Genomic DNA, 27,960 nt, shown 5'->3' with positions numbered 1-27,960 from the left:
AAAAAAAAAAACTATCAAAAAAACTATCTTACATTCCCTCTAAAAAGGGGGGGAAATACCAAAGAAAAAAGGTAAAGAAAATTAAAGCTTTTACAGAAAAAAAACCACAAGAGCACTAATTAATTAATTATTAACGGGGAAGCATTACATTAAAATAACGAATAAATGTGACAGGGAAATTGTATATAATAAATAAAAGAAGACAACCCGCCCTGCGCTGTATAACATCAAAACTGCACGTCTGCACCGCCTCATTGCCATCCCTAATCAAAACCAGCTGACAATAATATGTGCAAAGTTCTGAATATTCCAAGTAAGAGACCACCAAGAAGACATTTCCTCAAGGCCAGTCCATGAAAAACAACCCTTCTTCAGATCCAAGCCATGCACCTTGTATCTGTTTTCCCATTCCTAGGAGACCTGTCAGAAATTGGACGTATCACAGGATAGAAAACATGTATTACTGGAGGGATATGGACCAAGCAAAGGTGGGTAATACCTTCAGTTTTTGGCCAGCGTACAACTGAGGGGATCGAATCCATGAATTTATCATCGAATAGCAGTTCGCCAGATTTGATACTCCATAGCCGCAAATGATAGTCCTCTCCACCTAACAAGAGTGTCTTTTAGCAAGTGTTCACATTTTTCTATTGTACTGATACAAGCGTCAATAAAGCCATAGCTACCTGACATGACCATCGTCTCTGATGAGTCAACTCCAAGCTGTATCCGACTATGAGAATTTTTATTTCCCAGATATGATTGAATTGCACCCCTCATTAGACGACGATCATAAAGCTTTATCTGGAAATATGTCAATGTTATAAATAATCCAGGTGTACAAGACAGACTAATTAAGTGATCCATTTCTAATCAGCCAAATCACTCAACTATATGCACTTAAATAGTGACTGCACAACACACTCACCTACCATAATAAATCATTCAGCTTTTGATAACTAATTTAGGGGTCGTTTTGGCTTGTGGGATAAAGGATAACAAAAATACGAGAAGTTTATACGCATTTGGTTGAACTTTTTATTCTAGAAATTAGCTACCTCTGGATTATTTATGCTACAATTATGGTATTATTTTTGTACCACATTCAATATGTAATAACAATCCCAGGATTAGTGACCATGGAATAGAATACCAAAATGATAAAGATGCCCTTCTTTAAAGCATTTCTCCCGAGTCCTTTAAAAAATCAAGGTTAAAATTCAAAATAAAAGTTTATCCTAATTTATCTAAGCGTGAAACGAACTCATGTTTATATTATATCCCGTATTATCCCATTTTTAATCCCATGAACAAAACATTTACCAATAAAAGTATATCCTCTAAAATAATCTCGTCATTATTTGATCCCTGTATTATAATCCTAGTATAACTTGTTCACCAACCAAAGGACCCTTGCACAAGCAGGAACTAGTTGTTCTTATCGGGGACTCCCTGCCCATCTCTTAGAGAAAAAAAGAAGCTCAAACTATGCAGAGAAAATGCAGGTATTCGCAAACAAGAAGTCATCTCAAACTATGAAAATGTAAAAGATAAACCAAGAAACCAAATTTTAAGGCCTAAAATTCTAGAAACATAGATCAGCTTAGAAACTACAGTTACAATAAAACCAGTCCTCTTATTCCAAATAGAGAAACCAAAACCATTAGCATATTGTTGGACTTTAAATGGAACGGAAACTTTTAGAAGGAAATGTTAGGACCGAAAATAAGCAGGTGTAAATGCGGAAGCTAGCAAAGCAAACCTCGAAAGACCACGAGTAAGAAGACAACGAGAAATATACCAAAAGACACAAAGATTTAACGTGGTTCGATCAATCGACCTACGTCCACAAAGGAGATGAGCAATCCACTATAAATATGAAAGTACAAAATACAGAGAGAAACAACCTCAACCAATTCACTCGGAATACATGGGAGGTTCACACAAGTGATAACATATCAAGCTTGTGACCCACAAATTCTCCCTCTAACCAAAACTCTCAAAGCCTTTAAGACTACATTGTGAATGCTGATTAAGTTAGAAGGAACAAGCCTCTATTTATAGAGTCCTAAACCTTTTCCTACAAGAAAAGGATTAGTCAATCCAAAACCTTTTCCTACAAGGAAAACCTATTTATGGTAAGAAATTTAGGGCAAATAAAACCCAACAAATCTCCCCCTTGGCCTGAATTTCTGACAAAATAAATTTGTCCACCTTCTTCACTTAATCTTCAACACTTGCTTCTCCTCGCCATAATCTTCTTTGCAAAATTTATGTCTCAACACAAAGGATCTCTCTGAAACAATTTCTCCAACAAAATCTTCATTACTGTCAAAAAGGTTACTGCTAGAACTACACCGCCAAGATGAACACATCTTTCTAACCTGGTTCAATCATCGATTATCGAACCACTGAACCTGACTCCGTCATTGAATCTGGCTTGATACCACTTGTTGGGACCGAAAATAAGCAGGTGTAAACGCGGAAGCTAGCAAAGCAAACCTCGAAAGACCAAGAGTAAGAAGACAACGAGAAATATACCAAAAGACACAAAGATTTAGCGTGGTTCGGTCAATCGACCTACGTCCACAAAGGAGATGAGCAATCCACTATAAATATGAGAGTACAAAATACAGAGAGAAACAACCTCAACCAATTCACTCGGAATACATGGGAGGTTCACACAAGTGATAACGTATCAAGCTTGTGACCCACAAATTCTCCCCCTAACCAAAACTCTCAAAGCCCTTAAAACTACATTGTGAATGCTGATTAAGTTAGAAGGAACATTCCTCTATTTATAGAGTCCTAAACCTTTTCCTACAAGAAAAGGATTAGTCAATTCAAAACCTTTTCCTAAAAGGAAAACCAATTTATGGTAAGAAATTTAGGGCAAATAAAACCCAACAGAAAATTCAACAAAGAGAGACCTTGGAAAGAAAAACATAAAGAGTCGAATAATCATGCAAAGAAACTACTAGGTAGTACCAGCCTACCACGATCAATGGACAGTAGTCTCTCACTGTCTCTGCTTCTTAAAGTTATGGATAACTAACAGAAACTAAAGAATAATGATAATAATCATAAGCTTCGTGGCATCTAAGAAAATGCGATAACTTGAGACTCAGGTGCCCACCACTACATTATGTATTTTTGAAATCTTAATGAAGCATGCTCCCAAAGAGAATTTTCTGCTGCCACAACTACATTATGTGCAAAGAGATAAACCATCTCCAGCTATTACACTATAAAAAAGGATTGATTCTTCTGGAGCCCTTTTAACACAAACGTTAAGGGACAGACTTGTGTGGGAAGCATCAAGATAATGCTCATCATCAAGGATTGCAAAAACAGCTGAGAGAAAACCCTAGTATATAGCCCAAGGAATCACATTAAATACTAACCGATCCATCCATAGAGCTTGCCAGGAAACATTGCTCATAAAGTCTCAAAGGTGCCAAACTGCAATATCAGAAAAGGGAAAAAAAAGCAAGAAAAGAATTTATTAATGAATTAAGCAAAAAAAATGAGAAGTCCTCATGTAATATTGCAAAGAAAGCTCACTAACCAACATACAGATGAAGGCATAGAGATTGTGTTGCAGTGATACATCCTCCCTTTGAGCTGCATAGAAAAAAGATATCCACCAATTTGTACAAGTGTTATCTAACAAATATGGAGCTCTCATAATACCTTCAATCACAAAAATTTAAGAGTAGAGCAGAAAATTCATAGCCTAAGAGGCCATTCCTAAATGAACTGATTTTCATAACGAGAAGACAGCATTGGGGAGTCTTTCTGAAATGTCTAAACAATTTTCCCGTTGAATAATTCCATTACTGCAACATTTGAGAAAACCAATCCAATGAATTAAACATGAGCAAATGATATAAGCTCTTCTGTCACATTCAAAGCCCCCAAGGCCCTATTTAAATGAAACTGATATCACTACAACAACATAATTGGTATCTTATTGAACTAAACGGACATTTTTCACATTCAATACTTCCATTGTTGAAACATTTGGGACAACTACCAGTTTCTGTAAATTGAACATGTGTAAATGATAAAAACTCCTAATCAAGTGCTCCTAATGATGCCTTTAGTTTCCAGCTTGTCTTCCATTATAACAACAAAGCGTAAATGAATGTAATTTTATCTTTGCTTAACATCCACTTAAAATGACTAACTTTGTTGTTTCTAAATGAATGTTAGATTGCCTGACGATAAAGGGGGATTTAACTTTGTGTTCCAGAATTGAATTTGAAAGTTCCCAACAACTGGGTCCTGTTCCAAAATGAACTCTCTAATTGCCCATCTTTGAGTAATAACATAAACTCAAACCATGGCTGTAATTTGGAATAGAGGAAGTTCACTACTGCTCTTGCAAATGCGGTGGGCTGGAGGGAAGTTTACTGAAAGAAAAGAATACACACGCTCCTAACGAAAGCAGTTAATACCTGGAAGGAATCTCTAGCAGCGCTTTTAAACCTACTAGAAGACCCACTAGAATGGCACGGAATTCTATTCTGAGGAAGCCTACCAGAAAATTCTCCTGGTTTTAGACGGGTGTCGATGGATAAAATTGTTCCATTTCTTAGCCCACATAAAACAGTATTTTCCTGCAATACAAAAAAAAAAGGAATATTCTGAAAACACAATGTCAGAAACTTCACCTTCCAGGATGCATAAGAAATGTTACAGATGATTCCAGAGGATGCTTATCATTTCCAATTGTCACAAAAGTTCATCAAGTGAGCACCTTGTTGCAGATGAAAGACAAGTTTGAAGAGCTAGGAATATACTACATTCATGTCCATGTGTATCACAAAAGCAAGAATTGAAACAGTTCAGTTTTCAATGAATACATAAATGAATATGATAATGTGCATTTATTTGGATTGACTAATTATGTAACTTTAGAAACAAAGCATGACCAATTTGGATTACTAGTTCAGTGAACTGACGACGGTATTTGTCATCTTCATGTTTTATGAAATCTTGTAAACCAATTGTTAATATGAAGGTTTGCAAGATTATAAATTCTCTTGTACAACTAATTGCAATTTATACAATGCCACAATAAGTAATTAAAGCACAAAGGATGGAGTATGAGAAATTTACTGAATTATCAAATTGTATGGAGAACACGTCGCTTTTAGACCGACAAACCCAGGATTTCACTCCTGTTTCTATGTCCAACATTGCAGCTCCTCTATTGGTTCCTATATAATATTAAGCAGGATATAAGAAACTGGCAATGAAGAAAAGTATTTTTCTTCTTGGAACTTCAATAAAACATGCAGGACAAGTAAATTAAATAGAGTAATAGACACAACCCGTTATTAAAGTTTGACAACTTGGATCACAAAAGAGCAGAGTTTACTTCAAATCAGAGGGTAAAACATTGAAATGACAGCATGGGAATTGCATTTCAAAGGCCAATCAATCTCAAAATTGGAATTCTATATTAGCAAAGGGACTTTAGTAACTGCAAACATGGAGGAAAGAACTAGCCTACTACTGCTTGTTTCTGATCATGACTACGATCTGCTGTCCAAACTGTACACTCAAATGAAGCAATCTCAGAAATTCTTGTTCTATCAGTAGGTATACTTGAATTAAGATCTAGTGGTTCACTGAGGTTCAGAATGTTGACTGTTCCACCAGATGATTCAGCTCCCAGAGTAGTTATCCTGAGCTCTAGCGTTAAGTCTCACAAGTGTGATACAGACTTTGTCACCTTTCTCAAAAGAAAAAAGAAAACAGAAGAAAAGGAAAGGAAAAAAATTGTGACAAGAACGTACGACTTCAATCATGTTTTGGTTGTCTTACTTCGAGTAGGTATGGACTTTAGAGTAGAGCGGAAAGACTTAATTTTTGAAGAGCAGTGAGCCAAAACCAAAGATAACAGTTACTTTTAACAAATTTGAAGATCTACAAGAATAAAAAGCTGGTCAATTTAACTACTTTAGTACTCCAATATACAAGAAGCAGCAAAAAGTATTACACCAGCAAACACTAAAGTAAATTTATTAAATTTCAAACAGGCAAGTAAAATTTTATATACCCGACAAATCGAAAGCTCTAGCCTTGGATTGAAAACAAATGTGTCGTATGAGTCACCAAAGACAAAATCAGACCAGCCAACTTACATTATTATAGTTGAAGAGGACAATATAACAATGAGGAACAAAACATATTTTATGAGGCAAGAAGCTATTGATTGCTCAACCCTTAAAAGGATACAGAATATGCTTTAAAGAAGCATCACTGACAGGTGCAGGGTGCTTTTGGGACATCTTTATACAAGATATATTCGATGGCATTTGTACAAAAGCTCCTGGAGGTCTCCAGACATGTCCTGGTGAGTCATAATACCCTTCCCCGTATCTGTCTTTGAGAGGCCAAACACGAACTGGTAAGCATTTTACCCCTTGATTAAATTGTTGTCCAACCTTTCCAACCTCAAATATACTGCGAACGTACTAGACTTCAAAACAATGTATTGGAAAATATGTTCCATACCATTATGAATTTTCAACAAGGATAATTCATCAAACTAGTATGGATCACAAAAATTTTGACTAATAAAGACAGTCCATGCTGCTTAAAGAAATTGTAACCACAAACATGAATGTACATATCTGATCGTAAAACACTTGGCATGAAAAACTGAACATTAAGGGTTTGTTTGGAAAGCCACCTCATAATTGGATTTGATGTAATTACTAGGGAAGTAATTATACAGCCTAGTAGTAGTCACAAAGATTTCTTTGTTTGTCATAATATAATTACTAACATGATGTGTGGTTGCAGAAGTGTAATTTTACAGTTAAATCTTTATCAAAAAAAGTAATCCTTAATGTTTGACAAATGTGTCTATGTAAGAAAGATTATTAAATTTTATCTATCACTAGGTAAAGATGCATATTGTTTTTTTGAAAATATTAAAGAACTATAGATTTGTAACTAATATTGTAAAAAATAGTTGATTTATAGTTTTTAAATAAATAATATGGTAACTGAATTAATTAATAAAACTTCTAACTGGGCACACACAAAATAATAAATATTCTACACTGCAAAGTCACAACACAAATCTAGGGTCTATTCCACAGTTTGAGCAAGTACTGTATGCTGATGATACAGTAGTTTTCTGTGAAGTAAAATAGGCGCAAAATTTTAACTTGAGGGTGATTCTGGTTATATTTGAAGCTTGCTCAGGCCTTAAAGTCAACTGGAGGAAGGTAGCATGTTCCCAATCAAGGAAGGTTGTGCAGTTGAATCCCTGGAAAGCATTCTTAAGTGCAAGGTGGAAAAGCATGCCATTGGGATCCAAACATAAAGCAATTGAGATCTGGGATGGCATAATAGAAAAGTCTGAGAAAGAATTTACATTATGGAAGTCTCAATGCTTATCTCTGTGAGGAAGAGTAACTTAATTAATTCAGTGTTGGATTCCATGGTAACTTATGTGATGTCATTGTATCCAATTCCTGGAAAAGGTGATAAAGCCATTGGATTTCTTGAGGAGGAACTTTCAGTGGCAAGGAAACGAAATTGAGAGGGGGTTCAATCTGGTTAAATGGGTGGCAGTCCAACAGAATAGGAAGAATGGGGAATTGAGAGTCAGAAACCTTAAGTTACAGAACAAGTGTTTGTTAAACAAATGGTTACGGAGATATGTTTATGAAAATCCGACCCTATGGAAAGAGATAGTTCATCATAAATATGGGCAAGAAGACCATTGGTGCACAAATGGAGTGATCTCTACATACGGAGTTGGAGAGCAGAGAACTAAAATTACTGGAACAGCAAAAACATAACACTAAGATTCTTGTGGGAACGGGAGATCAGACAGTTCTGGACAGACAAATGGTGTGATCAAGGGATTCTAAGGAACTTATTCCCTGGACTCTTTCCATAAGCTCTAACCCTGATTAAAGAATAGAGGAGATGTGGACCACGAATGGTTGGAACCTAGTCTTCAGAGGACTTCTTACTGACAGGAAAATTGGTGAGGTGCTGAAGCTCGGGTGTCCTAGGACTAATTTGGATCCAGATAGACTGACTTGGGCTCACCAAAAAAAGGGGTAGTTCTCTGTTAACAGGCTATACAAATGGAGGGGGGAGCAAGCAGGTGCAAAAGAGGGGCATCAATTTTGCATCAAGGTATCTTATGTAAAGAAGACCCTTGAGACCAACAAACATTTATTCTACACTGTAAAGTGACAATACAGATTTGGGCCCTCTTCACCCCAGCATATCCAACATCAGCTGGACCATGCCAGAACACACAGCAGATCTAATAAGCTGCTGGATTAGATGGGGAGGCATCAAAAGTCAGAAGAGATGGTGGAGCCCAGTTCCAGCATGCATTTGGTGGACCCTACGGAAAGAAAGAAATCAGAGAATTTTTTAAGGGAAAGAATGTACTATAGAAAAGATTATGTAAAAAGTAATTACTTCCTTAGGCTTTTGGTGTTAAGAAAGAATATAGATGAAGATATCCAACTAGTGGATTTCATAAGAGCATTGTAAGTATCTCCAACTTTTTCTTTCCGAGTAACAACTTATTGGAGGTGGCCAGCATAGCCCTTAATGCTGAGGAATAAAAAATGTTACCAGTTTCAAAAATAAAAATAAAAAAATTCATGCCATTCACTTTGACCCTCACTTCAGTGGTCAGGAAAAATTAAAGCTGATTGGGTGAGGTCGGAAGAGGCCTGCAACCATAATGGAAAAAATTTCTTCAAAAAGGTCACTCGCCGGCGCATGAAGCTGACGCATTACCAGAGGCGTGACTGTTGGCGGAGCCTACGGCAGTCTTTGTCAGATCTGTTTTATGGGGTTTGGTCGCTGAAGGCAGGGAAAGCTCTGGTGGTATTAGTTATCCCATAACACTGATGAAGGGCTCAGAAATCTACTGTAACAGTGAGGGAGAACACTCGACGTCTTTTTGAGGAGAAGGTACTCTAGTGCTGCGAATGAAGAAACCTCACCTCAAAAGACAGCAATGGCTCTGATACCCACGAAGATTTTAGAATAAGAACGACTTCTTGTATTTCTGGTGTCTTTACATCCCAGTAGAAAGGCTATTTGTACAATGAATACGATAGCTAATTAAGACAAGATCTGATACCCATGAAGATTAGAATAAGAACGACTTATTGTATTTCTGGTGTGTTTATATCCCATTAGAAATGCTATTTGTACAATGAATCCGATAACTAATTAAGACAATCAACTACAATAAGAAATACTTTATTCCTATAATAATTAGGCTAAGAAAGTTCAAGTCTTGATTAACACAATCAATACATAGTGTTATTCTAAATGTTGAAATGTGTTAAATACTTCCTCCCAGGCACTACTCCCAACACTCCCCTTTCTCTTACTTCATAGGAGAGAGAAAACTCTTTTTCCGGCAACTCCTTGCCGAAAACGTCCTTTCTTTCTACTCTCAACTCCCACCGTGGTAGCCTTTTCACCGAACTCTCTTTTTTTCATTATTTTCTTCTTTCACTAGCAGAGCTCTTCCTCTCTTGATCTGTGATGGAGGAAAACAGGATATATTTCAACGCAGGCTTCAAGTCTTTCGATATAACAAGATGGATAGTGGGGAGAGACATTTGGTTTGAATGGGTCGAGAGAAGCCGCAAACTGATGATAAGGTCTTCCATGAGTGCGAAAATCATGAAATGACTCTGCACAGTCCTCAAGGAAGCATCCAAGGATAGAGAAAAAGGAATCAGAAAATGGAAATACAAAGAAAAATTCACTGAGACATTCTGCACTAGGAAAGTGAATGAGTACGGTAGATTCTTGAGCATTTTAACTCTTGCTGGTATGGAAAGAGTAGTTATAATAGTTCCAGAGTTAGCTATAGATGCTGGGTGGAATGAGATAGCCTTTAAGATAGAGAGGTTCATTCAATGCTGTCACCAACTGAAGAATATAGTACAACCCAAACTTTTTAAGGACCTCTCTTATGCCACAGCAGCTGGAGAAAGCAAATGGAGATCAAACACTTTGGGTGAGACTGAGATCTCGTACAGTGAAGGAAACCTTCAAGTTACAGAGACACCAGGGGCAAGAGACACTGGACTTTTCAAGAGGTGCATTGTGAGCTCTTTTAATGAGGGAGAAACACAACTTCCCTCTTTATCAGAGATCAGGAGATGGATTGCAGTCTCTTTGAACAGAGTGTTTGGGATTGACATTTACGAGATGGTCAACAACATGTCCCTCTTCGAATTTCCAAACAGGCACATGGCAGAACAAATCGTACAGAGTGAGTGAAGGTGGGAGAAGATCAAATTTAATCTTCAGTGGTGGAACCCAGTAGTAGGATGTGAAGATTCCAATCAAAAAGCCAAATCCAGTTGGATTAGAGCTTTAGGAGTACCTTTACAACTCTGGTCACAAAGAATCTTCATAGAAATTGGAAATCTTTGTGGAGGATGGGTCGAAACTGAGGAGGAGACGCATTTGAAGAACCATTAAAAGTGGGCAAGAATTAAAATCCGTGGAGATGGAAAAAACTGCCCGAGCGAGATTTCGATTAAGAGAGATGGGATATCCCAATTTGGGTAGAGAGGGAAGTTCGATTTCAAATCTTGACGCCGGCGGTAGAAGAAAATCACCAGCTAGTCCTGCCGGAGCTGGGAGAGTGTAGCAAAGAAACTGGAGGTCTGCCACTGTCTTTTTAACCAACAGGTAATAGAGTTGTCTCCTACAGACATGGGACTCCCAGAGACAGCTGGAGTCTTTTTAAATGAGACCCCACATTCATGTGCTAAGGAAGTGGAGACCCAAGTCTATTTGAGAAACTTTTTGTGCTGGGGCAATACTAAAAAAAAGATTGGGCCTGATAGAGCAAATATCATTTTAAATGACTTATCAGGCCCAAGTGATAATAGAGGACCATGCTCCAGTTGTTAAGAGCACTATTCTGCAACATGATACTATAACAAAAGAAGGGCATGCAGAACATGGGAACTCAATTATAAACTCAGGAGATGCTTCGAATCCCCCCAAAACGATGGCGATGGAGGTTAGCAGTGATAAACCAGATTTTTTTCTGGAAATTCAGGAGGATCAAAATACCAAATCAAGCATGCAGACTGACAAACAAATTGAGGAGTGGGTGGTGGAGGATGCGTATCCCATACAAAATAACATGAGCTCCGCAGTACAAAAAGAGAAGGAGACATCTATGTGGGTAAGACAAAATCTTATCAAGCTGGGAAAAATGTTTGGTGTGGACTTTCAAGGACATGAGGAGGAATCTCTGGAGCTACTTATGCAAATATACAGTTGCAGACAAGCTATGGAAAGTGATTCTATTAGCAAAAGGCCTAGGTACAAGGGGGTTCAGGAATTGAAAAGCCTGACTTCTTTTGATATTAATTTCAAATGTGAGGGGAAGAGAGAGGGGGAAAAAGGACAAAGTTTTACAATGAATGTAAAACTTGTGTCCTGGAATGTTCGGGGATTAAATAGCGGGGATAAAAGGAGATTTGTGAAGAGTTTAATCTCCAACTGGAAGGCTGACATTGTATGTCTACAAGAGTCAAAGTTAGAGGGGAAGATCCATGATATAATAAAAGAGATTTGGGGTGGTCGATGGGTTAAGTATGTTTGTTTACAAGCAAGTGGCACTAGGGGGGGGGGGCATTTTTATGCTATGGGACAGTAGATCATGGAAAGGGGAAGTACTGGAAACAGGTTCCTACACCCTCACCTGCAAGTTTGAGGCAGTGTTTCAGGATTTCAATTGCCACATAACAGGAGTCTATGCTCCTATTGGCAGACTTGAGAGAGAGCATGTGAGGGAGGAAATAGGTTCTGTTAGAAGTCTTTTTTGAGGGACCTTGGTCAGTGTGTGGAGATTTCAACTTCACAAGATATCCATCAGAAAAGAGAAATTGCAAAAGGAGAACTCTAGGTATGATAGAGTTCTCTGATTTTATTGAAGATATGGACTTCGTGGACTTACAATTGGTAGGGGGTAACTACACTTGGTTTAAAGGGGACAATAACAATGTTGCTTCTAGAACTGATAGGATTTTAATTTCCAAAGAGTGGATGCCAACTTTAGCAGAATTCAACAAGTGGTGTTACAGAGATTGTGCTCAGATCACATTCCCATTGCTATACAATGTGGAGCTTGGGAGCAAAACAAATCCTATTTCAAGTTTGACAATTGGTGGCTCAACACGGAGGGTTTTGTGGAAAAAATTAGAGAATGGTGGGAGTCTTTTGTATTCACTGGTAAGCCTGATTATATCCTTGGGTGTAAGCTCAAGGCCCTAAAGGCAAATTAAAGGAGTGGAGTAGAACCAGCTTGGGCAACCTAGGGTTACAAAAGGTCCAAATCCTGAGTCAGTTAGCTATGTTGGATGCGATAATGGAAAATAGAGTCCTAACAGAAGAAGAATCAACAATGAAGGCATCTTTGATTATGAACTATGAAGAACATCATAAAATGAAGAGATAGCATGGAGACAAAGATCAAGAGCTTTGTGGCGGAAAGAGGGGGACAAAAATACCAAGTATTTCCACAAAGTGGCCAATGCACACAAAAGATGCAACAACATTGATCAACTGATAATTTAAGATGAAACAGTGAAGGATCCAAAGAGAATTAAAGGGGAGATTATTGGTTTTTATCAGAAGCTTTTTTTCAGAAACCTCATATAGAAGACCTTCCAGCAACCTAATCAACTGTCCAATGGTCACTGAAGCCGAAAACGAACAGTTACAAAGGGAGTTTGAGGAGCAAGAAGTACTTGCATGTCTAAAGATGTGTGCCATGGACAAAGCTCCTGGTCCAGATGGTTACACAATGGTTTTTTTTATCAAGTGTTGGGATGTAGTGAAGAAGGATATCATGGATACCTTTAAGAATTTCCGTTCTCACAATATCTTTGAGAAGAGCTTTAATGCCACCTACATTGCTTTGATCCCAAAGAAGAATGGTGCAAAGGAACTGAGAACAAGTGGACGACAAAGGAGGTACTTACACCATATGGGGTAAGCCTATCGTCCATCAGAATCTTGTGGCCTCTCTTGAAGATCAATACGACCATCAGGGTAGGAAATGGCATCAAGACTTCATTTCGGGAGGATAAATGGTTGGGCAACTTTAGCTTGAAGTGTATCTTTCCGGAGATGCATGACTTGGCAGTGAATAAACAAGTGAGTGTAGCTGAGGTTTGGACACAGCATGGATGGAATTTCCAGTTTAGAAGGAATTAAAATGATTGGGAAATCGGGACCGTGATTGATTTTTTTGGTAGGTTGGAAGCTTTTACAGGAACAAGGAATGAACATGATAGATTATGGTGGAGCAGAAATAACAAAGGCACATTCAAGGTAAACTCTGCATATAAGTTGCTAAATCAAGATGGACAACAACCTTCTCTTTGGCCTTGGAAGCAGATTTGGAAACCTAAAATCCCTTTCAAGGTGTCATGTTTCACTTGGCTTCTGGCAAGAGAAGCAATTTTAACACATGAAAATCTCAAGAAAAGGAAGTTCTCCATGTGTTCTAGATGCTAGTTATGTGGGGAAGAGGTTGAGACAGTTAATCATCTGTTTCTCCAGTGCAATAACATCCCAGCCATGGAGGATTTTCATTAGTCTCGGGGGTTTTGCTTGGTCTATGCCTAACAGAATCACGCATCTTTTATACAGTTGGGGAGAAGTAGGGATGGGAGCTGCAGATAGAGATAGATGGAGGATTGTCCCAGCCTGTAATTGGTGGACTGTTTGGAAAGAATGAAATGCTAGTTTGAGAGCAAGAATTGTGATCTTCAAAAGATCAAACTAAATTGTATCAGGCTTGTTGAATGCCTTGAATCGGACCCGTTACAAACAGAAAGGACGGGGGTCAGCGAGTCGGGGGGTCCAGGGGGGCGACGCGCCCCCTGGCCTGGGGGTCCGGGGGGGCGGAGACGCCCCCGGGCCGACGGGATACAATGTTGTTGTATTGGGCCCTTAATTATCTGTCAATTCTGTATGTTGGGCCCAAGCCTGTTAGGGCGTAGCTTAGCACTATATATAGACGCTATGGCAAACCCTATTCTGTAATTCTGTTCTTGCCTCTCCTTAATAAAACTGCTCTCCCTCTTCCCGTGGACGTAGCCAATTTATTGGTGAACCACGTAAATCTGTTGTCTTTGTTTTTCGCGTTTATATTTACTCGTATTATCTCAAATTCCGCACAACAAGGTTTTTTAGTTTCTGGTGCAAGCAAATGTATTTAGAGGACACTGAATCCATTATAGATATCCTAGGTTCCTGTTAGGATTCAGATTCAGTTTTCTTACTTTTTGACAAGCTGTAAATATGGTTTAGTGCAACCCAAGAATTCGTTTCAATGAATATACACAATGTTACCTTCTCAAAAAAAAAAAAAAGAACTGTTACAACCAACTCCAGCTGAGTTACTCTTTGAGTTTCAATTATAACAGAAGACATACCATAATGAGCCATTCATGCCACCTGTCAACAGAATATCAGTCTCCACCGGGCCCTCCGGCGTGTTTTGATCAATAGTCAAGTGCTCCAAAGCAGTGTTAACAATTCTTTGTGTGCCATCATACTTCCAAATCTGAATGCATACAGTACATATATATTCAGATAGAGTACATTAAAGCGCATTAATAACAAAAGATAAGGACAACGATGAGTTGGTAAAGCTTAATGATACAATATATTTCCCTTATTTATCAAGAAGGAAGTAAACACCACACAAGCCCCACCTTTGGTGACAGTTGGTCAATAGAATGGAAACAGATCCTACACATTAAAACAAAACCAGTGAAAGAAATATTTTCATCCTAGAGATGGAAATTCTGCTGGTAAACTTACTCTTGTCTAACCCTTTCATTCAACACCAATCCCAAACAATCTGACATTGTGAAGAAAGAAAGATTAAGATAGAACTGGGAAAAGCGAAATGATTAAATAACAATAAAAATAACAAGATTCATATTCATGGGATGAAGACATATACTAGAGGTAAAGGACATAAGGTAATTAGAATAGTTGAAATGTTTTGAAGGTGACAAAGCCCCAGGTCCAATCACTGTCATCAATTTAAAATTTTCAGAAGAGCTTCACACATCTTATACAGTACTAAGATATAAAATAATAATAACTCCCTCCGTTTCAATTTGTTTGTCCGCTTTCTTGTTTAGAACATTTCAAAAAGAGTGTTCCCTTTTTTGGGAACTCTTTAGCTCTTACTTTCAACTAGGCATGTTTAAGACCACAAGATTAAAAGACATTTTGCTACATTCTACATATGTTTAGTTTAAGACCACAAGATTCAAAAGCCTTCTTTGCTTTCTTAAACTCCGTGTCAAGTCAAAACCAAACAAACAAATTGAAATGGAGAGAGTAATACTAATGACAATCAATGTGAAGAAGTAACGGGTTTCAGACCAACGCTTATACCAAATTATAGCAAAATTACTTGGAGAGGCTAAAGTGTTGCATTATTAAACTCGTTTTGACACTCAGATGGTGTTTTTCATTGCAAGGCAGATTACAGATAACATCTTAGTTGCCAATAAACGCCTGGACAAGTGGTGAGGCAAGATAAGGTGTGTCTCCTTGGTAAATAGGATCCTAAGGTCTTCAACAATGTAAATTAGAGTTCCCTTTTGTATATGATGGAAGACATGGGTTTTGGGGAGAAGTGGATTAACGGGATGAAATATGTCTCTTCATTGTCCTGAGGGTTCCTTTCCAACTAATGAGGAATTCCTTCTTTCTCATTCTCTTAATGGATTGAAACCACCGGCTCCATCAAGCTCTTCTGTCGCAAAATACCGCCCCCTTCACTTCCTCGTTGATCCACCACCGTAACACCAGCCTATTGACTCCTCTATTTTCCATTGAATGCCCTTGAACCACAATTTTTTTTCCCAACAAGCAGAGCTAGCAAACTCAGCGTTTGGAGTCATTTCTAGCTGAATTCATTTTTTCACAGTTTTCGTGATCATCAATTCTCTGTCGTGCATTTGACAGTGATCTAATTCCAAGATTCCCATTTTAATAAACCCAACCTTAGTTAATTTTTAACCTGGACTTTAAAGAATTTTTCAATCTAATAGAACAATATTTGATTGTTTTTTTGTTGGCAAGAAAATTCAACGAATTTGGGTCATGGTTTTTTGTACCAGACTACCAGTTGTGAGCAATTTGACTTCAGGGATTCGGCCAATTTGAACAGAGCACCATTACCTTTCTGCTGCATGTATTTCAAGTTTCAGGGGCAACAGTGTTCAGCTAACACAGTTCTAGCGGACATAAGAGAGGAACATGAGGCACAGGGGTGGGGTGGGGTGGGGTGGGGGGAGCATGCACCACCGGAAATTGATTGACATCTCAGGTTTCATCATCTAATTCCTAGTTCTTGCGTGATTCAGCCTCTGTTTCTAGTCCTTCTGAATATTCGTTTTCTAGTTTCTTGCTTGATTCTGCCCTCTGTTTTATAGTTCCTGTATATATTGCTTTCTAGTTTCTTGTTGAATTCTGCCTCGGTTTCCACTTCTTGTTCCAAATTGTTTTTAGTCTTGTTTGATTCTGTAACTGTGTGCTATTTAGTTTTTCTTTCTTTTATTTTTACTGTGTTTTCATAGTGTAAGCGTAGTAAAATCTACATACAGCAGCTTATAGTTTATTGTGGCTTTGGTGAATGATGGTAGAGTAAGGTCATGTTGGTGAGCTGGGGCTGAGGGTGGGGGTCAAGGGTCACAAGGGAGTCACTAGGCTGAGAATTAGGTCTTCAAACATAAGGATTTGAGGGGGAAGTCTACAGAGCTACTAAAGATTCTCAAGAAGAGGAACATCAACATAGTTTGTGCCCAAGAGACCAAATGAGTGGGTAATATGGATAGAGATGTTGATTAGTTTAAACCTTGGTATTCATGAGCCTCGAAGAACAGGAATGGCTTAGGCATTTAGTAGATAGGGAACTCGGGGAGCTAGTGGTAGAGGACATGTGGTGAATGACAGGATGATGACAATTAAACTAGTCACCGGAGAATCTACCTTGAATGTAAATAGTTCATGCGCACCACAAGTGGGCTTGAACGATATGGTTAAAAAGCTGTTTTGGGAAGATTTGGAAGAGTTGTGAGGGGTATTTGGCATATCGAGAAGCTATTCACTGGGGGGGACTTGAATTGTCACATGGGGACAACTTCAAGGAGGTAGTTGTACTATTGTAGTTCTTGTTTTGATATCCATCAATATTTATTATTGTTCGCAATACTCTATCCTAGTATGTTGTTTATTGCGTTCTGATTATTCCACTGTTTTTGTTGTTGTTGTTGCTCCCTTCTGGTAGACTTTGCACTGTTTCCTTATAACTTGCTAATATTTTCTTCTTTGTATCTGAATTGCTGCATCTGAGCCCAGGGTCCTTCAAAGACAGCCTCGCTACCTCCGGGAGGTAGTGGTAAGGTTCGCATACATTCTACCCTACCCAGACCCCACTTGTGGGATTCCAGTGGATATGTTGTTGTTGTTACTGTTCTCTTCTCCATTGTATTCAGTATGGATTCCTCACTGTTGTACACTTGTAATTGCTTTACATACTTGATTTTTGAGATGCTTTACTTGAGACAAGGGTCCATCAGAAACAACCTCTCACCTTCTCAAGGCAGGTGAGCCTGTAAGGCTATGTACACACCACCCTCCCCAGACCCACTTGTGGGATTACACTGGGTATGTTGTTGCTTGTTGTTGGGGTTGAGATAGCGCAATTTCTTATCTCTTTTTCTTTATATTTTGATTTGAGGAACTCATTCTGAAAGTAGCATTGGAGAAGATATAGAGGCCTTTACAGTGGGAACAACTAAGAGACTTCAGAATTCAGCCAATATCTCACATATCATACAAAAGATGCTCTAATTTTCTGTGAGCTAGTGAAGACAAGTCAAATTTATTAGCTTGTCCTACTTGTCTTTGAAGCTGTCTCTAAACTATGAATCTGGCATAGAGAATGATGTACCGAACATACTTTGTCAATGTTTTGATTTCTTTCCTTGGGGACAAACACAAAGCTATGACCACTTGGAATGGGATTCTGGAGAAGTTTGAAAAGAAACTGTCAACCTGGAAAAGACAGATTTATCACCATGAGGGCAGACAAATGCTAAACAGTGTATTCAACAGTATCTCAACTTACATTATGTATGCATTTCCTATTCCTGAAGTAGTAAAGAAATTGGATAAAATCGGAGGAGATTCTTATTGGAAGGAAATAGGCAAGAACTCCCATGTAGTAAAATGGTAAAGGTGATCAAAGGGAAGAAGAGGGACCGAGGGATCAATCTAAAGATAACAAAAATAGTTTCATTCAGAAATGGCTATGGAGTTGATAATCGAGATCAAGACTGTATGGAATGACCGACCAAACCAAATATTATATGCTCAATCCTTGCTGCACCCAATGTTGCTTGTTGCCTTGTACTGCATATGATGTTGGTTTATGGAAGCACACAAGAAGCCAATGAGAGGATTTTAATCAGAACCATTTTGAAATAAGCAATAAATGAGGCATATTTCCATAAGAAGAATTCCTCGACAGCCTTGCAACTGATACTGATGCCAGAGGGAGATGAATCTTAGAATGAATTACCATGACTGGGTAATTGACATGCACCTCTTTATTCAAGAAGCTAGATATGACAAAATTGTCTTTACAAACTGATTCTCTGATATGGGTTGCAGATAGTAATGGAGCCTTTACTGTAAGGACTTGCTAAACTTCCCCATAACAAAAGACTTCCCCTAACATGATTTCGCCTTGGAGTCTTGGAGATAAGCAAAGCACACCTGAAGGTAGACTGTTTAAGCTGGACATCAGTTCACTGTGCTCAGCTCACAATCCAATCTTCAGAGGAGGGGGATGGCCTTATGAAACAGCTGTATATCTGTTCTAACGATATCAAGAACAGAAATTACTTATTTTTACACTGTTCAATTGCTTCACAGTTATGGAACACATCAAAAATATCTTAAATACCATGTATGCGATGCCAAAATCTCTCAAGTTGCTTACCGGAGTTGGTCCATCCAAAAGATTGACAAGTGATATCGAAAGGTTTGGAGTACAATTCCAGCATGCATTTCATCCGTGGTATCAGAGGAATGAAACACTAGGAGTGATTTGGTTGTTGGTTAGAGAATAGCTATTCATGTATTAAAACTTGCGCAACTTTATACATTGTTTGGTTGCAAAAATGAGAAAACATAACACCCACATAGAATCTAGCATAAATTGTCCAATGTTTGGATGAAATTTACTCTTTCACCATAAAACATAGCATTGCTAATACAATGTTTGGTCTGTATTCTCTTTTCTACATAACTAATATATGTATAAGTAATGAGGGGATCTACGTATTACTTTATGCAGGGTATAAGATGGAATAACTAAAATACGTGAATAACTAAACTCCGCAGAAGTAATCCTTGCACCCGCATTACTAATATCTGCATAACTATTAAGTTACCATTTCTCAAAAATATCTTCATAACTAACCCTGTATTACTAATACACGCATCATAACTCTAACCAGAAACCAAATGACCCCTACATGCTTTAGAAACAAGTCAGCTTAGTCCCCACACACACATATCTGCATGTGTGCTCTATGGGTGCACGTGCGTGTGTGTATGCATGATTCGATCTATTAGTTTTTTCTGTACAATACGAAGATTGTATATTATGGACACATTAGTGGATTTTCTCAAATTTCTTTAGGAAATATAGAAGTCTTATGATCTTTGTAACTCTCTTGTAAATAGTAGGACCTTCTTGGTGTTGTTTGTGTCTTTCTGATTAGTCATTAGCAATAAAACCTTTGTCTTACTTATCAAGAAAAGATCATTTCTAGAGACAATTATGTTTTAAGAAATAATAACTTGAACTTGAAAATCCTAACCTTTTATTTTAGTATTGCTAAGGAGAGTTGCACGATATGGAACAATTAATAACTGCATATGATGTCAACCATCGAGATCTAGAAAAAGCAAAGATATGTATTTTATTCTCTGCAGTGAAGCCCCACATTTATGATTTTCCATTAGAGTGCTCCATTGGTCGTAAGAGTAAATCTTATGCACTAGATATTCAAGGAAAAAGATACAGTGCATTGTCAAACTATCACACATCTAGTTGACCCGAGATAAGATAGCGGTCATAGTTAATCAACAAGACAAAAAAGGTGCGAAAACTTTCACATATAGCCACTTAAAAATAATTAATTACTCTTCATAGCTATAGTTTGAAAATTACAATTTGTAGCTACATGTTATTTGGAGGAGAGAGGCGAGCGAGACAGGGAGAGAGAGGAGAGAGGAGAGAGGCGAGAGAGAGGGGGGAAAAGTGAGAGAAAGGTGAATTCTATATGTATATTGGTTAGACAATTGTATATGTATATTGGTTAGATAATTGTATATTATACATATGTATTTGTATATATGGCAAGAGAGATTGGGAGAGGGAGGAGAGAGGCGAGCGAGACTGGGAGAGAGAGGAGAGAGGCGAGCGAGATGGAGAGAAGCGAGCGAGATTGGGAAAAGAGTGGGAGAGAGGTGAATTGTATATGTATATAATTGTATATAACTGTATATTATACATATACATTTGTATAAATGACAAACGAGATTGGGAGAGGGAGGAGAGAGACGAGTGAGATTGAGAGAGGAAGGAGAGAGGCGAGCGAGAGAGGGCAGAGAGTGGGAGAGAGGTGAATTGTGTATGTATATAGGTTAAAAAATTGTATAGTATACATATTTATTTGTATATCCTGGCGAATTATACATATACAAACATGACTAGTTATACAAACTCGAAGTCAGCCCACATAATTAATGTATAATGTTAGTCGCGAGTGGTAATTATAGCAAACTATAGCTATGATGAGTAATTAAATAGTACTCCCTCTGTTAAAAAAAGATGGCCTAGTTTGACTTGGAACGGAGTTTAAGAACAAAAGAAGACTTTTTAATCTTGTGGTTCTAAATTAAAGTTATGTCAAATGTACCAAAATACCCTTTAATCTTGTGGTCTTAAAACATGTCGCATGAAAAGTTAAAGTGTTGCCAAAAAAGGAAACGGGTCATTCTTTTTCAAACAGACTAAAAAGGAAATAGGATCATTCTTTTTGAAACGGAGGGAGTATAAGTTTGCTTAGCCGCGTAATATTCCCAAAAAGGTATACCACCTCAACTTGTAATATATCACTCTTAACTGAAGATTATTAAAAGTGCAGGGCGTTCAACCTTAAACATTAGGAACATTATAGTAATGAAAATGATATGACAACTTTGATGAACTCAGGAATTGGTAGAGCCGCAGAGCCAATAAATGAGGGAAAATCAACAATGAAGCATGTTGAGCTATGAGCTATGCTACATACGAAGTTTTGATGATTAACAAACATAACAAATCTGATACAAGAAACAATAACTAAACATGTCTAAAATAATGACTAGTAGTGTTTATGCAAAACTACTGAAAACCAGTTCCCCAACAAGTCTGTCGGAAGAGTTGGATTATAGAAGTACACTGCATTTTTGTCAGGCCAATGGGTTCACGGTCTTATACACACTTTCCCAAAAGTATGGCAAATTTTTAAATCCATTTATATAGTCCAAGCCCACGGCAGTGGGTAGATCCACCTCTGGTCATGAACATCGCAAAAAGGTATTACAACTTACAACAGCTATGATTGAGCAAGCCATATGCTGACTTTGTGAAACCCATTAGAAGTCACAGCAATAAGCCATGCATCTTGATTCGAAACTACTACAACCTCTTTTAGCAAAACAACACCTCAATCCCAAGCTAGTTATACTCAGCTATATGAATCCTTAGTATTTGTCCCACTCTATTCATACAATCTTATTCCAATACTCAATAACATTCCCAATAGTAGGACCGAGAATTAATTGTGGATAAAAATTACATATACTTTTAGTTGCACGCGTACAATGAGCTTGTTGAACCACACTACAAGACTGAGGGAAAGAAGGAAGTTGAGCTATACCCCCTTCCTTCCTATTGTTGATTGTTTTTAACTCCTTTTCCCATACTTTAGAAGGAAGAGATCATCGGTGCAATGGTAAAAGTAGTCATCAGGTTCAAGCCGCAGAAACAACTTCATGCAAAAATGCAAAGGTAAGGCTAAGACCTAAGGTGGTTCAACCTTCCTCGAAAGGTTTTTCAATAAGTGAAGGAACCAGGTCCTTCACAATAGATTACAGAAGACAGCTAATCAGACGCAAAGCATATTCCAAGTACATGAAGGATTCCTTGAGGAGTTGGAATTACAACTAATCACATGGATCAAGGAACAAGATATCATGACTGGAATATTACCATATTTGCACACATGGAAAGAGATTTGGAAATAGGAGAAAACAAGGGAAGGTCGGCACGCGAATGGAAACCAAGTTTGACTTGGATTAGGTTCTTGAAAACATGAACACATTTTTGTTTGATTGGGAGAAGATGAACAAGGCAATTCCTACTCCTATATAACGCATGACAATGATATTGTTAAAGACAAGCGAGAAGACAAAGACTCCAATGCATAAAAAGAAAACATTTGGAGTGCCTTCATGAGAGAGAGTAACTGGCAACATGAAGAACCTGTTCCTATCAAGATTATTGCTGCAGTTCTTATAATCTAGTTTGATTCTTTGTGCTTAAATTGTAACCTTTTACATTCATAGATAGAGAATTTGCATTAGGTATTTGTTCCTTGAGTGGCAAAGGTTGTCAAGACTGGGGTAGAATCTTGAAAACGACAATTGCAACTAGGAAAGGTGAAATGTGCTAGAATCAGCCCTTTTGATTTGCACTTATAAAATATGCTCAAATGTTGGTGAATATTTGAGAGAAAACCTACTGGGGTAGGCTGTGATTTTTGACTCCCCAAAGGAAGGAGTTTTCCACGCAAAAATCCTTGTGTTAATTATTATTCCGCATTTTCCTCTTGATTAATTGTTGAAGAACCTGATTCGTCAGTACACAGGTGGCAGCATAAAATAGTAAAGCCCCTTGAGAATCAACCACACAACTCACCTTGGGGCCCAATTATGATTTTGTCTGTGCTATATTTCCAAATATTGAGCCAAAATGAAAGCATTTCTGTTATCTTCATATTTATGTGGACAAACATAATTTGCTTGACTGCTGATCAGGAAATCTGATTCACATTCCTCAGGTTATGTTTTGGTATCACTTTGCTTTATGCTCGAAGGTTAAGGGTGAATAACCAAATTTCTGTCACCAAGTTACACTAGCACTTCTGTTGAGAACTGAAAAAAACCCACTTTTCTGAGCCTTTTTCATGTAGGAAAAAATCAACTACTGAACCAAGATAAGATAGCCAGTAAAATGGAAGCTCAACTAGGGGCTATTTCCAGATTTATATACAATGTAAGGACATGCAAATGAATTCAACACAAAGATTAAAGACACTGAGGGCATACAAGTGGATATGATGCTTGTTAATTCAGACACTTCATTTGAAATCAAAATTTCCTTTATTCTATCTTCATATTTATGTGGACAAGAATATTTTGCTTGACTTATTGGATCTCACATTTTTCAGGTATGGTTTTTGTTTCAAATTCACTATGATCTCTGTTTTATGCACGAAGGTTAAGGGTGCATAACCAAATGTCTGTGACCAACTTATACCAGCAGTTTTGCTTATAACTTTGAATCAATAAAGGAAGCCGATTGAATCAGCTTTGAAAAATAGAAGGGGAAGAGAAACTGAACCAAACCCACTTATTGCAGCTTTGGATTTGCAATTTTTATTTACTAGGAATTCAACAACTAAACCAAAATAAAATAACCAAAAAGACAGAAAGCTCAACTAGGTGCTATTTCCAGATATATATACAATATCAAGGACACGCAAAATGAAGTCAACACAAAGATTAAAGGTGCATGGAGCATACCAGAGGGTATGATGCTTGTTTCTTCAGGAATTCCATTTGAAAATTTAGTTTCCCTTTTCTGGATACAATGACTTTACCGCACAACTCCCTAACATGGAGTAACTTATTGCTCCTTGACTTCATGCATTTCCCTTTGTCTCTCTCCTACAGTGTAAGAAGGATTCAGTTAAATTAGCACCCTAATAGAAGGCAAAGAAAGAAAAATGCAGTCTGGTTCACCAACTGTAAAACAATATTTTCCAAGATAAATGTGAATACCAAGCTTGGAAAACCTGGTGAAATTGATGGAAGAAACACCAAACATGTCCCAAACTTCTCGCTCCCACCGGCCACCTACTCTTACTAGAAGTCTAGTCTCTTTCACGTCCAGTTTCGATCTCTAACTAACTTACTTAATAGGTCAGGCCGACCTCACACCTCGCGGTGCTTACACCTCTCGACTATCGAAGTTTTGTTCAAAAACCTCATTCGAAAACTTGTACAAGTGTGCCACAGAAGTCATGAGTGATCATTGGTCCGATGCTTTGGGCGAAACCAATTCCCAGGGTGTGACGGGCGGTGTGTACAGGGCCCGAGTACATAGTCACCGCGGCATGCTGATCCGCGATTACTAGCGATTCCAACTTCATGTCGAGTCGATCAGGATCAACGATCGGGAGAAGCAAAATGAAATCAGGATTTGGCCGAAAAAGAAGCAAGGCTATGGTATCTCAAATCTTTCCTCTGGAGAACCAAACCAGGACTAGGTTAAGGGCCTTGAAAAGCCGACGGTCTAGGTACAAGAGAAGACTTTATAAGCCGCTTACTCGGAACATCAAAGTGTGAGACGCAAGGCTTCTGCCTAGAAGCAAGCTACCCTCTTTGCCACTTTCAAATCAATATGCCTAGTCTTTCTCTGCCGTCAACTCGACGTCGTCGTCACCTGCAAGATAAGGCCAAAAACTTGCACCGCTGGAGCAACTTCTTCTCTCATCCTTCCTAAGTGTTGCTCTTATACTTACTTAAGAACAAAAAGAATAGCTAGGTTTCCTTTTCGCCTCTATAATCAAATACACATGAAGCAACAAAGGAAATGCAATAATAGTTCCTTCATTATGACCAAGTAAAAAGATACAAGTGGCCACAATATCTCTCTGCAAGCAATAATAATTTGTTACATGCATATAACCCTCTCCAGCGTGAGGGCACCATATTATGCAAGTTTAGTGCACTAGCCAAAACTTATAAGCTTGAAATTCACATGGAAAATACCATTGATAACAATTCGACACAGGAATTAAAGTGTTTTTCTCCTTTTCGATGTTCACAGAAGTGGTCCATGACTAGGAATGTGTACATTATATAACAGTACCAATAGCATGACACTTACAATGAAAACTTTCATCTCCTGCACACCAGAGCTTCTTTGCCTCCCTATATCCATCAATGCAAGTGACCTCAACCTAACTGATGTGTGCTCTCCATTAAATTTTATCAAAGACTTTGATATTAAATATAATTAATCACATATATTTAAGATTAATCAATCAAAGCATCCCCTTGTTAATACATGCATCCTGACTGCCAGGATATGTAATAAACCGTCTGCTTCTTAGATCTTGTTTGCTTATGGTGATGATATTTTATTTATTCTCTTCCATTTTCATACAAATATCTTTGTCAGTTCATGTTTTTTCTTTTCAAATGAAATTTTTTGCATCTGCTTTTCTTCTTTCACATTGTCAAAAAAATTTTCACCAGGTACATGTATTATTCACAAATAAAGGGAGAAACCCTGTATATAAGAAGTATACCAAAAGGAGAGAATCTACACCTTAAACATGGTTCTCAACAACCTAGACCAGATCCCTATTTAAAAAGGCGCCTCATGGGTACACCAAAACGAGACTAAATAAAATAAACTAGTTTGCAGTTCAACACAGTCTTGGGCGACCCCTTCAAAAGCTCTCCTATTTCTCTCTTTCCAAATGACCCATATAAAGGTTCTCATAGAAAATGGCTCAACTGAATTCGAAATTGCAAGCCAGTGAAGCCACACATAATTTTTGAAGACAAGAAAGAGAGCATTGTTAACCTCACATAGTTTTAGGTACAACATAATCATGGAAAATGTGTTGAGACTTGAGAGTTGGATTCCATTATTGACTTTCTCAGTTCTTTATACAGTCAGTGAAGTTCATGTTTGGATGTACTTTTCACTAGCAATACCTTTATGCTAGTTTACATCAATAATACTCCTTTATCGCCTATAAAAAAAGAATCTCATTTTGACCCAATTTACAAAATGTGGCATGTTGAAGACCATACAATGTAAGGGTACTTTTTGAATGTTATTATATTTAGCTTATGTGTCAAAGATCTTCTTTTCTTTCTTAATCCATGTTTCTAGTTAAACATTGTCGTAGAAAATGAAATGGACATCAAATCAACGTCTTGAACTCCAAATTCAATCAAATACCATCACATAAAATGGAATAGAGGCAGTAGTAGAAGTAACAACTAGCCATGCTTCCAAAATTTTCCTCAACATAGTTCATTTTTTAGAAGCAACCTGACAAATCTTCATTCCAGTATATTGAGCTTATACGATGATCAATGCAAGAAAGACAAAATTAAAGGGATTCTAGCCATTTTTACTCTTTCTAAATTTCCAAAGATAGCTTTCTTCTCCTAAAACAAATTAAAAACAGAGGCAAACCTCTAGCATGTTGTGCCAGCTATCTGAATCCTCACTAATCATATTTCTCAGAATCAAACGAAATTACAAGAAAAAGGTAGTACTTGGATTAAATTCCGCAACATAACACAACTGAACTCAAAGAATGCTTGCCCTAGCAAATTTGCATTCAACCAATAATACAATCTGTTCAAATAGATGCCCTGCCCAACAGTTCGCCATTACATCTCTATTATTGCAAATATTGATAATTGCATCATTCTCCCAGTTAAAGTATCTGTTTTTAAGATTTCTCTGCCTGAGCGTTTGCTATTACTGCATCATATTACATTATTTTTATTGTTACCAATTAAAAGCAAGCCCATTGGTACTCTTCTCTTTCTTTCTTTTCCCCAAAAACAGTGCAATATAAGCTTTAAAACATTTCATGCATACGCTAAACTCAGGATGCAAACAGTAACATAAGGTCTAGATATTTACATAAATTTCAGGATGTAACCAGCTTAAACTCTTAGGGGTTTGGTAGTTGACTAGAGTTATGCAGGCATTGTTAATACATGAATCAGTCACGAGGAAATTTATGTATTATTTCACACAGGAATTAGTTGTGCAGACATTAGTTGTTCATGAATTTGTTATTCCATCTTCATAATGTATACATGTACTAATTATGTAGGTTTCTAAATTGCAAACGAACTACCATATTAATTTTATACATAGTCAATTAGTCATAATCAACTACCAAATACCAAATTAATTTTATGCATAATCATAATCAACAACCAAATACTGTATTAATTTTATATACAATTATAATCAACTACCAAACATGGTATTACTTATAAAGGATCAAATATTTCTTATAATCAGCTACCAAACACCCTCTAATAAAGAAATAGGTGTAGTTGTGATAATTACCTTAGTAGAGACTATAGGTGAAGGCGATTTTCGTTTCTTAGAAGAACCAGGAATCGGACCCTTAATAGGGAAATATCTGTTCTTCTCCGCATCATAGTAAAATCCAGGAAGCTCTGAAAACAAACAAATTCTTAACTTCTCTAAAAAATTAATTAATAATGATGAAAAAGGGATTGAGGTGAAGAAATAAACCTTTGGGCATCTCTTATACTTTGCAACAATCTACAGAGTAATGACTTATTCCGCTCTGCAACTTTTGCCGCCAGAGGAGAAAGAGAAGAGCTTGAATGAGTAGGCGGGTCGGCCTGGGGAATAAGGTCAATGGCGCAATTTGGGATTTTTGACTCTTAAAT

General features: G+C 37.6%; 1 protein-coding gene across 6 annotated transcripts; it reads right to left on the bottom strand.

Annotated features, from left to right (window-relative positions):
* Positions 1-72: 72 nt before the first annotated feature.
* On the bottom strand, positions 73-27,960 carry LOC107031141 (DDB1- and CUL4-associated factor 4). 6 transcript variants are annotated; one of them, XM_027914008.1, is made up of 14 exons: positions 24,819-25,349; positions 24,271-24,735; positions 24,013-24,156; positions 14,775-14,923; positions 14,493-14,623; positions 6,250-6,477; positions 5,518-5,696; positions 5,125-5,225; positions 4,461-4,622; positions 3,569-3,624; positions 3,405-3,462; positions 687-804; positions 500-610; positions 73-420 (listed from the first exon to the last, which is right to left on the bottom strand). In XM_027914008.1, exons 4-14 carry the CDS (start codon positions 14,817-14,819, stop codon positions 341-343), a joined length of 1,269 nt encoding a protein of 422 aa, XP_027769809.1. In that variant the 5' UTR covers positions 14,820-14,923; positions 24,013-24,156; positions 24,271-24,735; positions 24,819-25,349; the 3' UTR covers positions 73-340. The 6 variants fall into 6 exon arrangements, with proteins under 6 accessions (XP_027769809.1, XP_015087906.1, XP_015087989.1 ...); XM_015232420.2 differs by lacking the exons at positions 14,775-14,923; positions 24,271-24,735; positions 24,819-25,349 and adding exons at positions 27,608-27,720; positions 27,800-27,960; XM_015232503.2 differs by lacking the exons at positions 14,775-14,923; positions 24,271-24,735; positions 24,819-25,349 and adding exons at positions 25,382-25,458; positions 27,608-27,720.

The sequence above is a fragment of the Solanum pennellii genome, chromosome 1, assembly GCF_001406875.1.
Source record: "Solanum pennellii chromosome 1, SPENNV200".
Taxonomy (NCBI): domain Eukaryota; kingdom Viridiplantae; phylum Streptophyta; class Magnoliopsida; order Solanales; family Solanaceae; genus Solanum; species Solanum pennellii.
Note: the sequence above shows the minus strand (reverse complement) of the source record. Positions and strands in the feature narration are given on the sequence as shown.

What these genes read in the sequence shown, in the direction of transcription:
- LOC107031141 (XM_015232420.2), bottom strand. An exon ending in CACCTATAGTCTCTACTAAG is followed by an intron (nt 24,157 to 27,607) that starts GTAATTATCACA and finishes CTTACACTGTAG; the next exon opens with GAGAGAGACAAAGGGAAATG. An exon ending in CAAGCTCTATGGATGGATCG is followed by an intron (nt 805 to 3,404) that starts GTTAGTATTTAA and finishes ACATATTTCCAG; the next exon opens with ATAAAGCTTTATGATCGTCG.